General features: G+C 36.0%; 1 protein-coding gene across 1 annotated transcript; it reads right to left on the bottom strand.

Annotated features, from left to right (window-relative positions):
- Positions 1 to 1,753: 1,753 nt before the first annotated feature.
- LOC147903768 (uncharacterized) lies at positions 1,754 to 3,365 on the bottom strand. The gene has a single exon (XM_087372713.1). The coding sequence runs from the start codon at positions 3,166 to 3,168 to the stop codon at positions 2,101 to 2,103; it is 1,068 nt and encodes a 355-aa protein (XP_087228839.1). The 5' UTR covers positions 3,169 to 3,365; the 3' UTR covers positions 1,754 to 2,100.
- Positions 3,366 to 12,284: the final 8,919 nt, after the last annotated feature.

Genomic DNA, 12,284 nt, shown 5'->3' with positions numbered 1-12,284 from the left:
TTCTCTGTTGGTAGTATCCGATGACTTTTCCAGCAGCTTTCATCCTCAATCCAATGGCCAAACCAACACTTATCACTAGTTGGCCTTCGATGTATTGAAGTGTCATGTTGCACTATGTATAGTCTTGCTGGGAGCAATACCTTTTGTTGGTGCAGGGGATCCTGAACAATAGTGTGGGTAGGACTCCCTCTGAAGCCGCTTCTCACTAGGACATCAAAGAAGGTGTATGAAGCAAATTGCATAATAGAGGCTTATGAGGAGATCATGGAGGCAATCAAAGACCCTCAAACAGATTGGGAAGAACTGTCGGCAACTTTCGCATCACAACTTTGGACCCTTTCAAATAACATAAGTTATCAATGATGTGTCCATGAAGTTGCAGTTACTGAGACACGGACCTAGCATCCAGTTTCCCATGTGTCTTTGCTCAAGCTTATGTGGGCCTGGCATTTCCAGTGGTAGCACATGTGAGGCTGCCCAAGATGTATCCATGAGACAGGTGGTTGGGACCAAGCAGATTTTACGTCATCCGCAAAGAAAGGTATAGGCAATCACAAGCGCTTGTATGAGTAAGCTTCAAGCATTGGGGCTACCACAGAGCACCATGACTTGAAGAGGATTTTCTGTATAATTATTCTGACCTCCTTACAGCCTACAAGAAGGGCTGCCGCATTCCATAGTTTCAGCTTCAACAGAAGGTGTCCTGGGCATCTGAGCCCATAGACATGGCTGTCGACAGGACAGTCACACAGCAACCACAAGGCTGGCTCCAGGACAAGGTAGCAACAAAGGGAGTAGCCACCTCAGCCAGTCTGTGTATATACAGACTCAGCTAGTCTCTGGATTTATAAACTCAGGTAGTCTATGGAAGGATTTTGCCCTAAAACTTATTTCAGGAGCCCTTCCCTCCATTTAAGAAGCCTTAACAGCCCACAGCCTCTGCCAGTTTTAAGGGTTTACAGGCCAGTCTGTCGATATACAGACTCAGCCAGGTTTTGGATTGACAAACTCTACGTGAGGAAGGACTTTGCACTAAAGCCTATACAAGGAGCCCTCCCTCCTACGTTTGAGCATCTCCAGCCTTCTGCCTCAGCAGCCCAAAGCCGCCAGCAGATCCACGAGGACCAGCAGACCTTTGAGCACAGGAAGAAGAGGAGCAGTCTGTCTCTCTCCATCTCCATCCTGCAGGAAGGGACATCCTTTCATTACAGTTGTATCTCAGCCTTTTGCCAACACTAATAGAACAGAAAATACACACCTCGGAGGGGGGGCAGTTGCAACCCAATCCCACATTCCTGACACTCGCTTACAGTTGAAATTCCTGACACTCGCTTACAGTTGAAAGCACATATGGTCCCCTTTCAGACATGCTTCCACATTGATAGATACATAACGGACTAGAGAGAGAAAAAGATAGCTCCCTATTTTGATCCATGTCATACTGCAGGCTTATTAATTAAGGAGCATGCAAAAAAAGAGAAATCATAAATGCAGAACATCTTCAACTAATGGCACAAAAAAGAGGTCCTACAAGCGTAGAAATAGGAAACAAATCCTTGATATCGTGAAACATGAGCTCCACACATGCGCACAACCAAACGCAGGCGCTCAGAAGGCAACCACACAAAAGAGCGACATACAAGAAAACCCATGTAATGGGGGCCCTTATGAACCATGAAGCAGAAAGCCTTTCTAGTGGGAAGGGGAAATTTGCAGAAGTTAGACTCCTACTTCTAACAATTCATTGCCATCCAATAATAAGTTCAGGGATTGCAAATCCTGTCAATAGAATGTTTACAGTTGTCAACATTAATAAAACGCTAAATGTAGCAATCACATGCTCTTCCATGTAGACATTAAAGCAGCAAAGAACATAACTATTAAGGTTGCCCGTCAGCTGGAGTTGAACATGGCAGTGGATAATCGGCCGACTTGTGGACTGGAGAGTATAATAGGGATGGACAGGAAGTAGCGGTCATATATACGACTGGAGAGTATAATAGGAATGGATAGGAAGCAGACTTGTGCACTGGAGAGTATGATAGGGATGGACAGGAAGCAAGAGAGGTCTTTATCACGTTCACAAGTACAACCCTTTGCCTACTTGGAGCTTTCCCCGCTGGATTGCTCCTTGAGAACAATTGCCCATGACAGCTTGGGAGCAATCCCCTTCCCGTCGTCCACAATGCCATAACCCATGTGACCACAAAACATAAGAGTTTTGTATTCCATTCCGTTGTCATCAACTAACACATCCACTGTAAGGTAACCAGGAGCTATGTCACCAGTTTCTATGACCGGAAATTCCAGATTCCTGTTTCCAAGCCTGAAGTTGTCTGCCTGCCAGGTACCTTCCCTATTGAACACACAGAAGACAGAAACCCATCCACTCAAGCATGAACTACCAGATCCAAAGCTACTGTAGTGACAGATTTGGCTCCAGAAGTTGAGGTCAATGTTTCCCTTGCTGGTTTGTAGCAGCTGGGCTGTGATCGTCTTGAGCATGCGAGCCCACTTGGTGCAAACTGTGCCATAATTCTCAAGTTTGTCTATACGGCTATGAATACCTTCCCAATCCCGTGCAGTGCCTGCGAGAGTGACTTGAGGGATCCCACACCGCAAAAGAAACTTATAGCTGAAGTAATTCTTCATTGTTGCCATCATAGCCACGCTGCCAGCGATGGTGTCATCATCGGTGGTGGTGGAGAAATTGGGAAGAATCCAATTACAGATGCTACGATCCTTGACGTTTTTCTTTAGCTCCTCGGTCATTTGCTGTGCCAACTTGCCATAGTCAGCTGACAATAGCGTTGCGATATCGTAAACTACGAGCTCCTTCTTCCCCTCGTGCTCCACAAACATGGACCTCATGACCTCTGCATTTCCGTTCACGTAAAGTCCGAATTGGGTCACTATTGCCAGCCATACATCATCAGGCCGAATCACGAGATTGTGGTGCCCATTGTAGGCAGCCATAATCCCGTTCACAAACCCATTGGCATTTGGGCAAAAGTCGCCATAATTACACTTGCTTTCCTGCAGGACTGTGCCGCATCTTTCTTGTTTGTATTCCTGAAAAGAAGCCAAGAAGTGGGTACTGGGGGCAGCTTCGAGAGTTCTGACGACGGAAGGAAGATGTGCTGCAACCTTAAAAGTAACACCAGACATGGTGTAGGAGATGTGCTTACAGGAAGGGCTGAGGGGAGGAAGAGGAACTATGGCAGCAGATGTCCAAATGACAAAACTATTTTCTGAAGTAATCCCCACGACCCAACATTGCTTCTAGTGCAAGTAATCCAGCATGGAAGTGATCGCCACCTCCTACTGTGCGTTTGTTGCTTTGTTCTATTCTTTTTTATAAAAACGGACCCAGACCCGTCAACGACAAGCTAGAGACCTCCTCCGTTGGGTCTCAAGGTGGGATCTTAGACAAATTCTTTAATTTAAAGAATTAAAATTTCAAGCTTCAAGACCCCCTTATTAAGAGTGAAATTATTAGTATATATACACACACATATATATATACATATAAATATATAGGAAAAAATATAAATGAATAAATAAATATATAAATATATGCTAAAATAAACATTAATATAAATCTTTATTTATGCCCACTCTCTATCTCTAGCCCAAAATCTCTCTCTCTCTCTCTCTCTCTCTCTCTTCTTACACGAGATTATCCATAGCTATTAGGCTATGAGTGCCCACTAGGCAAGGATACGTCTCTCCAAATAATCTCTCTTTCCTTGAATAAGTAGAAGACACATTGTTCACTCCATGTATTTCAAAGAACCTTTTCATTATCTTGGGAGTTGTAATCATAAAATGTTCTTGTTGTTTCTCATCTTGGATTATCAGCTCTTCAAATTGATTTTGAATCTGCACTAGCTTTATAGTGAAGCTTTTTTATTTGTGCAATTCAAGAGCTATAGTTTGCACCAATCTTTTGTTGCTAGCTGAGCCAGTAGTAGCTGAGGAGATTCGGGGTCATTTTTGAATGTATCTAGGTCAAGCTCTTGGACTTGCTTATGAAACTCTCGGTCTGATATGATGACTAAGAATGCCAGGGAAACTGGGGAAGGGGCCAGTAAACTTTGCATTATACCCCAAAGACATCAAGTCTGTATGCCAACCATAACACTTCTTCCATGTGCATTTGTTTTAGTTTAATGATTTATTTATGATTTTTTCAAAAGAATCATTTGACTTACTGACCAATAGAGGATACCTCAATGAACTTTGTAAGCTTTGTGTGTGTTTATAAGACATAGGCAAACCAATTCTTTACACTGTTGAATTTTAATTCAACTTAGCGATTCAATACAAATCAGATTCTAAGCATTACTTTGTATACTAATCCAATGCTTCAAATTGTCATGTGCTATTTCAATTGAACATGGTAAATTTCTTTTTCTAGTATTGTATTTACAAAAATTTCTAAAAATCTACATGTCAATCAAAATACCGTTGTTGATATACATACCCCAGTATAATCATCGAACTTTGTGAAATTTGTCATAATTATTTGACGGAGAGATACTAACGTACCACCATCCAAAATAACCTTTTGTTAGAACAATATATGTTACCCTAGGAAGGAAGGTTTATAATGCATCTCCCCAGTTGTTATTTATGTCACAACTAAGTATACCGAATTTTACAATTACCGATGTTATGTCCAGTGTACATTTGTTTGGTTTTTCTCTTGCCATGTGATCCGACTTTGCAAAGACATATTACTAGATGTGACAAATTCTATGCGTCATCAAATGTACCTTGTCTAATGCCACTTTGTTGTATAGTTTGATGTAGGCGTCATTGTATATGATGTATTTTCCAATATGACAACACACCCCTTATTTAGTATATGTTTTGAATGTCCACTATGTTAATTGCTTAGGTTTCATCATGGCTATGGACTATATTCAATCATTTTTTACTGATCAAAGCACGAAACATTACTTTCTTACTGTGGATAAAGACTCTACCATTTATAAAAACATACAATTAAGAATGAATATATATATATATATATATATATGTATATATATATATAAATCTAGAGCCAACCTTTAGATTAAGGAAGAAAGAAAAATAAAGGAAAATAGCTTATTCTATTATGAGCGAACTTAAAGTCTATATGTTTAAAAATAATAATAATAAATATATATATATATATATACGAGCCTAAGATAAGATGAATGAAAAAACTTCTACATAGTATGTATTTTAAAATTTCATAACATAAATTTGAAAAAAACATTGAAATGATAAATCTAAGTGCTAGGATATATAAAATTTATATAAATAAAAAGAACTATATAGTCTTAAACTATATATATATACATTAACATTCAAAAATAAATAAAGACATTTAAACATAAAACACAAGACTCCCGTAAAGAAGACACTAATAACCTCACTTAGTAGATCAAAATTAAAAGTAAAAATAAAAGTCATAATGTAAAAAATCACAGTCTAAGCTATCATAATAAGACTATTAATTTATATTTGAGATCTTAAGCAAAGACGAGCACATTTTAAAATAACCTCTTTTCCACTAAATTTATAAAAATATACGTAAATACATACATATGTATGTATGTACACACACACACACACACACACACACACACACACACACACACACACACACACATGTATATAAAGAGAACTATAAAAGTCTATCCATAATAATTCATTTAAATGAAAAAATGGAAACATCATGAAAGTAGAAAACAAATGAACTAAAAAATCAATACGTAAAATGTCAATGCTTAGCTACAACTACTCATACCATTGATGAGACTGGCAGAGCTACACTGAAATACCTTTATAACTGGATGAATAGTCATGTTTGAAAACACATCGAGGGGAAACACAATCCCAAGATGAACTCAAAACACCATAGACTGAAAAAACACCGAGAAAACACCATGTACCAATGGATTCTAGTAATTGTTGGAAATACAAAGATCATTGAAATGTATAGAGATCACAACGTCCAAGCAACCATGAAAGTGTAGATAGAACCCCCCGTAGGATCAGATAGAGGTTTGCTTGCCAAAGATCGACTAGATGCCAATGGAGCTTGGATAGAGCCTTGGATCTATAGTAAAGACTACCCCAACAACAAGTTTGTGCTGAGTGCCAAGCTGCCTTCTCTTCCCAACATGCAATATCACATATTTTACGTGCACAGCAATGAACTTCCAACAATTCAAGCACACAAAACTACCAATGATTGAAACTATCTGTTGCCTAACAAAACAAGCATGGTTTTTAAAGAGCCATGACTGATGCATGCGACTGTGTATCCTTCATTGATGCAATCCAGCCACTATCTTGTGAGAAGTATGTATGTAGCTGGTTGATATCATGTAGAGCTATGCCCCCGTATCCCTTTGCAATCCTTGTTGCTGACTTGCTGATTGACAATCACCTTTAGCAACTTGTTTTTGGACCCGCCCCTGTATATGCTCATTGTAAAGGTTGGAACAGCTACTGCCCTTCTCTTTGTACGCTAATGAAGAGCCTTCCCTAAACTATTGCTTCCTAGGTTTGTCCTTCCATTTGCTAGTGTGCATGCTCAGCTTTGAATATGGCAGAAGCTATTATTCCTACAGTGTGAACCCATATGCTGTCGCCAATCTCCTCTACTACTCTCAGTAGAAAAGTATGGAAATTCTAATCATGTAATTTGCCACACAAATCTATAAATTCTTTCATGCGATGATCTACTAGCCACGAATCTATGTATACTTGGATGGCACCGATAGGAGGTCTTGCGCGAGCTGAGCTGTGAGCTTGCCAAAAACTTTGTGACCCTCTTGATGAGTTCCCTTACCAACCACGAGCTACTACAGTCTAGTAGCGTAGTATTAAGCTCCATCAAATGACCAAAGACCTCTAGAAGAGCAAAAATGGCAATTCATTGATCAACCGCCTCCACTAACTCGGTACCACAGCTACTATTGATCGTTGTGCACCATCGTGAGAATCGAGTTCACTACTCCAAAAGCAAGCATGCACTGAGTGGAGCTACTGTTCAGCCACCCTATAACAACGAGAAAACTAAATAAGCTGTCTCAAAAATCATCATTGGCATGAAAAAATCTAGTTGTGGATTGGTGCATTTTCCATCATCAATAGGGACCATCCCTTTAGATATTTTCTTTGTGGCCCACTCGTTCTGTCTGTGGCTGTGCAAAGTGCTCCTTATCTGTAGTCTTTTTAGAAAAGCACCAATCTTTTCAGTGCCTTATAAGTGACCCCTCACTCCATCATCCACTCCATGTGCTAGTGCAAGATCCAAGGCCATCATCCAAGCTCCGATGGCTATCCAATCATCTCATTGGCGACAAGTACAAGCTTCAATATCATAACCAATTCTTAAGAAATGTTGCTTGATGTGAGTAGCACCACCCGTGAAATTGTGTCCATAATATTTACACTACAAGAAAGAGACTGAGGCATGCACTTTCCACATCTCTGTTACATATGGCCAAATCTTGCCGTGCACCATGCTATTGAAGTTGCCTGCAAAAACATAAATGACACACAAAATATTTCATGTGTATGCAAAAGGAACATGATACAAAATATTTCATTGAAAGCAATAAATATACATTCAAACACTTCTAAGAGTCCGAGATTATAGATGCATACATTTAATGACTAGTATAAAAATATTGAGTCTTTCATCCATTCATTCACATACTCTTAAAAGAATATAAAATATTCATTCAAAAGAAATTGTAAGAATGAGTAAATGCAAATTGTATTTCATTCATTTAGTCTCCTCAATGAATATAAAGTTTTTATTCAAAATAATGTGTAAGCATGAGGGAATGTAAATTGCAAATCATTCATTCACATTCTATTGAAGTAATATGAGAGGAATATTCAACATTCATTCAAAAGAAAGTGTACGAATAAGGGAGTGTAAATGTAAATCATTTATTCAAATTCTCCTAAAAGAAAGTGTAAGAATGAGTGAATGTAAAGTACAAATCATTCATTCACATTCTATTGAAAGAATATTAAATATTCATTCAAAAGAAAGTGTAAGAATAAGTGAGTGTAAATGCAAATCATTCATTCACATTCTCCTAAAAGAATATAAAGCATTCTTTCAAAAGAAAGTGTAAGAATGAGTGAATGTAAATAAGAAATCATTCATTTGCAAGAGATTTGCAATCTCTTGAAAAAGTGTAAGAATGAGTGAATGTAAATGCAAAATCATTCATTCATTCACATTCTATAGAAAGAATATTCAATATTCATTCAAAAGAAAGTGTAAGAATGAGTGACTGTAAATGCAAATCATTCATTCACATTCTTTGAAAGAATATAAAATATTCATTCAAAAGAAAGTGTAAGAATGAGTGAATGTAAGTGCAAATCATTCATTCACATTCTCCTAAAACAATATAAATTATTCTTTCAAAAGAAAGTGTAAGAATGAGTGAACGTAAATTACAAATCTATTACCTGGTATTGTATACTCACACTTCTTCTCAAGCTAGTTCATCCATCGTCTATCAGCAAAATAGTCTTGATTAAAGCCTGGTACACTTCCAAAAATTTAGCAAGCACAAGAAAAGATGTGGCAAATCTAGTTTGAGAAAATTGTCGTAGTTGCTTCACTGAGTGCTCTTTAAATACTGCATGCAAGTATTGATGGCTCTTTAAAAAACATACAATCTCATTAGAATCTTGTAGCATTGGTTGCAAAAATGGAAATTGTCCAATATCTTTCAAAAATAAGTTTAGAGTATGAGCACCACAAGGAACCCATGTAATCTTGGGATACTCTGCCGTGATCATCTCACCCGCAAACTTATAGTTTGATGTATTATTTGTTACTAATGTAGTATCATTGTCTCTACCACCAATTCTACAAATTGCTCTTTCATATATTTTAAAAATATATGCTATACTTTTGTCCTTTAGAACATTTTTCCCTTGGGAGTAATGCACACTAGATTTATCAACAATGGACTGGCCTACTTACTAGTCCATCCATATAAAAATTAAGAGTGCACCCATATGTAGGAATAAATCCAATATTTTTTTCTATAGACAATCTGCCACAGTCTTTCTAACTCTATCAAAATGATTTATTCTCATTTTTTAATAATGTGGCATAACAAATCTTGGTCTAGCACATGACTTCAAGGCATGATAGAACGTCTCGTCTCTCATGACATTGTATGATATGCCACTTTTTATAAATGCTTCCATCCATCTCAATTTCTCTTCATGCACTTGTTATCAAACAAAACCATCCTCCATAGATAACTAATCTCCTCGTTTTTCATGCTGAGAAACTCACCTGTGAGCCGTTTGTTTGTAAACCTAGATTCCCATTACATGCTGAGGTATCTCTTACATTTGATGGCTCTTCTAGCTCTTCTCCTTGAATATCTCATTGGCCTCAGTGCTAACATTAGCACTTCTAGCATTCCTTATATCAAAGTTAGATCAACCACTCTTTTCACTTTTTCTAAATATGCTTTGCATAAAGGAATAACATCAGAGTTTGTGTACAAGATTCAACATCATAACCAATGCCTAAGAAATGCTTCTTGATGCACGTAGCACCGCTCGTGAAATTGTGTCCATAATATTTACACTACAAGAAAGAGACTGAGGGATGCACTTTCCGTATCTCTGTCACATATCTTGCTATGCACCATGCTATTGAAGTTGCATGTAAAAAAATAAACGGTACACAAAATACTACTTGTGTATGGAAAAGGAACATGACACAATAAATATTTCAATTGAAACCAAACACTATATTAGAGAATTTGGGAGTTTCCCAAGTCCCATCGTCAGGTAAGGAGTTAAGATTTGACCATGTGGCTAAATCTTAACCCCTTATTTGAAACTGGGCCTTTAAAGGATTCCCTAATATTGTGTTGATGGCGGATTCCACTTTTGACTAAGGGGTTAAGATTTGACCATATGGCCAAATCTTAACCGTATTAGGATTCCCAAACTATTAGGAAATTCCCAAATTCACCAATATAGTGTTACTAATAAATATACATCCAAATTGACTTTCAAGAATACAAGATTACAGATATATACATTCAATGACACTTGACACTTTTTACTCAATGAAAATAAAGTTTTCATTTGAAAGAATGTGTAACCATCATTCAATGTAAATTGCAAATCATTCACTTGACACTTTTTACTCAATGAAAATAAAGTTTTCATTTGAAAGAATGTGTAACCATCATTCAATGTAAATTGCAAATCATTCATTCATATTCTATTGAAAGAATGTTCAATATTCATTCAAAAGAAAGTGTAAGAATAAGTGAGTGTAAATGCAAATCATTTATTCACATTCTCCTAAAAGATATAAAGTATTCTTTTAAAAGAAAGTGTATGAATGAGTGAATGTAAATTACAAATCATTCATTCACATTCTATTGAAAGAATATTCCAAAGAAAGTATAAGAATAAGTGAGTGTAAATGCAAGTCAGTCATTCACATTCTCCTAAAAGAATGTAAATTATTCTTTCCAATAGAAAGTGTAAGAATGAATGAATATAAATTACAAATCATTCATTCATATTCTATTGAAAGACTATTCAATATTCATTCAAAAGGAAGTATAGGAATGAGTAAATGTAAATGCAAATCATTCATTTATATTCTATAGAAAGAATATTAAATATTCATTCAAAAGGTAGTGTAAGAATGAGTGAATCTAAATGCAAATCATTCATTCACATTCTTTGAAAGAATATAAATTATTCTTTCAAAGGAAAGTATAAGAATGAGTGAATGATTTGCATTCACGTTCTATAGAAAGAATATTCAATATTCATTCAAAAGAAAGTGTAAGAATGAGTGAATGTAAGTGCAAATCATTCATTCACATTCTCTAAAAGAATATAAATTATTATTTCAAAAGAAAGTGTAAAACTGAGTGAATGTAAGTGTAAATAATTGATTTACATTCCCCTAAAAGAATATAAATTATTATTTCAAAAGAAAGTGTAAGAATGAGTGAATGTAGATTACAAATCATTCATTCACATTCTATAAAAATAATATTCAATATTCATTTAAAAGGATTGAATGAGTAAATATAAATGCAAATCATTCATTCACATTCTTTGAAGAATATAAAGTATTTTTTCAAAAAAAGTGTAAGAATGAGTGAATGTAAGTGCAAATCATTCATTCACATTCTCCTAAAGGAACATAAAGTATTGTTTTTGAAAAGAAAGTGTAAGAATAGGAAAATGTAAATTATAAACTCTTCATTCACATTATATTCATCCATTGACATTCTATTGAAAGAACATTAAAATTTCATTCAAAAGAAAGTGTAAAAAAAGTGAAAATAGATTGTAAATCATTCATTCACATTTTATTAAAGGAATACTAAATATTCTTTGAAAAGTAATTGTAAGAATGTTGAAATTTTTAATTAATTCAAAAAAAGAAGTAATGGTTTTAATTAAATTAAGACTTATGAGTTTCATTTTCAAGGATGAAACTCTAAGCACTCTTACCAAGTAACAAAAATGAAGCAACAAACAAATCAATAAGACAAACAAATCCACAATCACAATTTAGACAAGAAACCCACAATTACAATTCATACAAAAGACCTAAGGCTCTCAACAAGCAAACAAACCCACAATCACAACTCACACAAGAGATCTTAGGCACTCAACAAAGAGAGCCTCAAACTCACACATACAAAAAAAACCATTTTGGTTGAGACCTTCCAGATTGCTTTTACAACCTCAGAGGGTCTTTCTTCTTTTCTTTTCCTTCTTTGATCTCTTCTGCTTGCTAGAGAACCAAGCATGAGATAAATGTAAAATGGTGTAGTGCAAGATTAAATAGAAGAATAGAAGAAGATATTAATACTAATACATGCTATTCAAACGAATAATAATTATTCATACGAATATGTTTGGATGACGTGTTGTTTTATGGAAAAAACATGACGTGTCAGTGTTTTTTTTCCCTATCGAATCGTTCATTCGATTTTCCCTTATTTTTTGAATCACAAATTTTAATTTTTCTACTTAGGCTATCACATCTCTCACAATTGCCATATTGGCGCAACTGGGGTGAATGTCTTCTCATAATCAATGACATATGTCTGTGCATATCCTTTGGCAACAAGTCTTGCCTTATACCTATTGAATGTATTATAATGCTTTACCTTGTGTATCCATTTATAGCCTATGGGTTTCTTTTCCTCTAGCAATGACATTAGATCCCAAGTATCATTCAA

Source organism: Dipteris shenzhenensis, chromosome 3, assembly GCF_047967505.1.
Source record: "Dipteris shenzhenensis isolate YYH24624 ecotype China chromosome 3, Dip_SZ_1.0, whole genome shotgun sequence".
Classification (NCBI taxonomy): domain Eukaryota; kingdom Viridiplantae; phylum Streptophyta; class Polypodiopsida; order Gleicheniales; family Dipteridaceae; genus Dipteris; species Dipteris shenzhenensis.
This window is presented reverse-complemented; position numbering and strand designations above follow the sequence as displayed.

Bases quoted from the DNA above. Each gene is read 5' to 3' on its own strand.
- LOC147903768 (XM_087372713.1), bottom strand. From the start codon at position 3,168: ATGTCTGGTGTTACTTTTAAGGTTGCAGCACATCTTCCTTCCGTCGTC.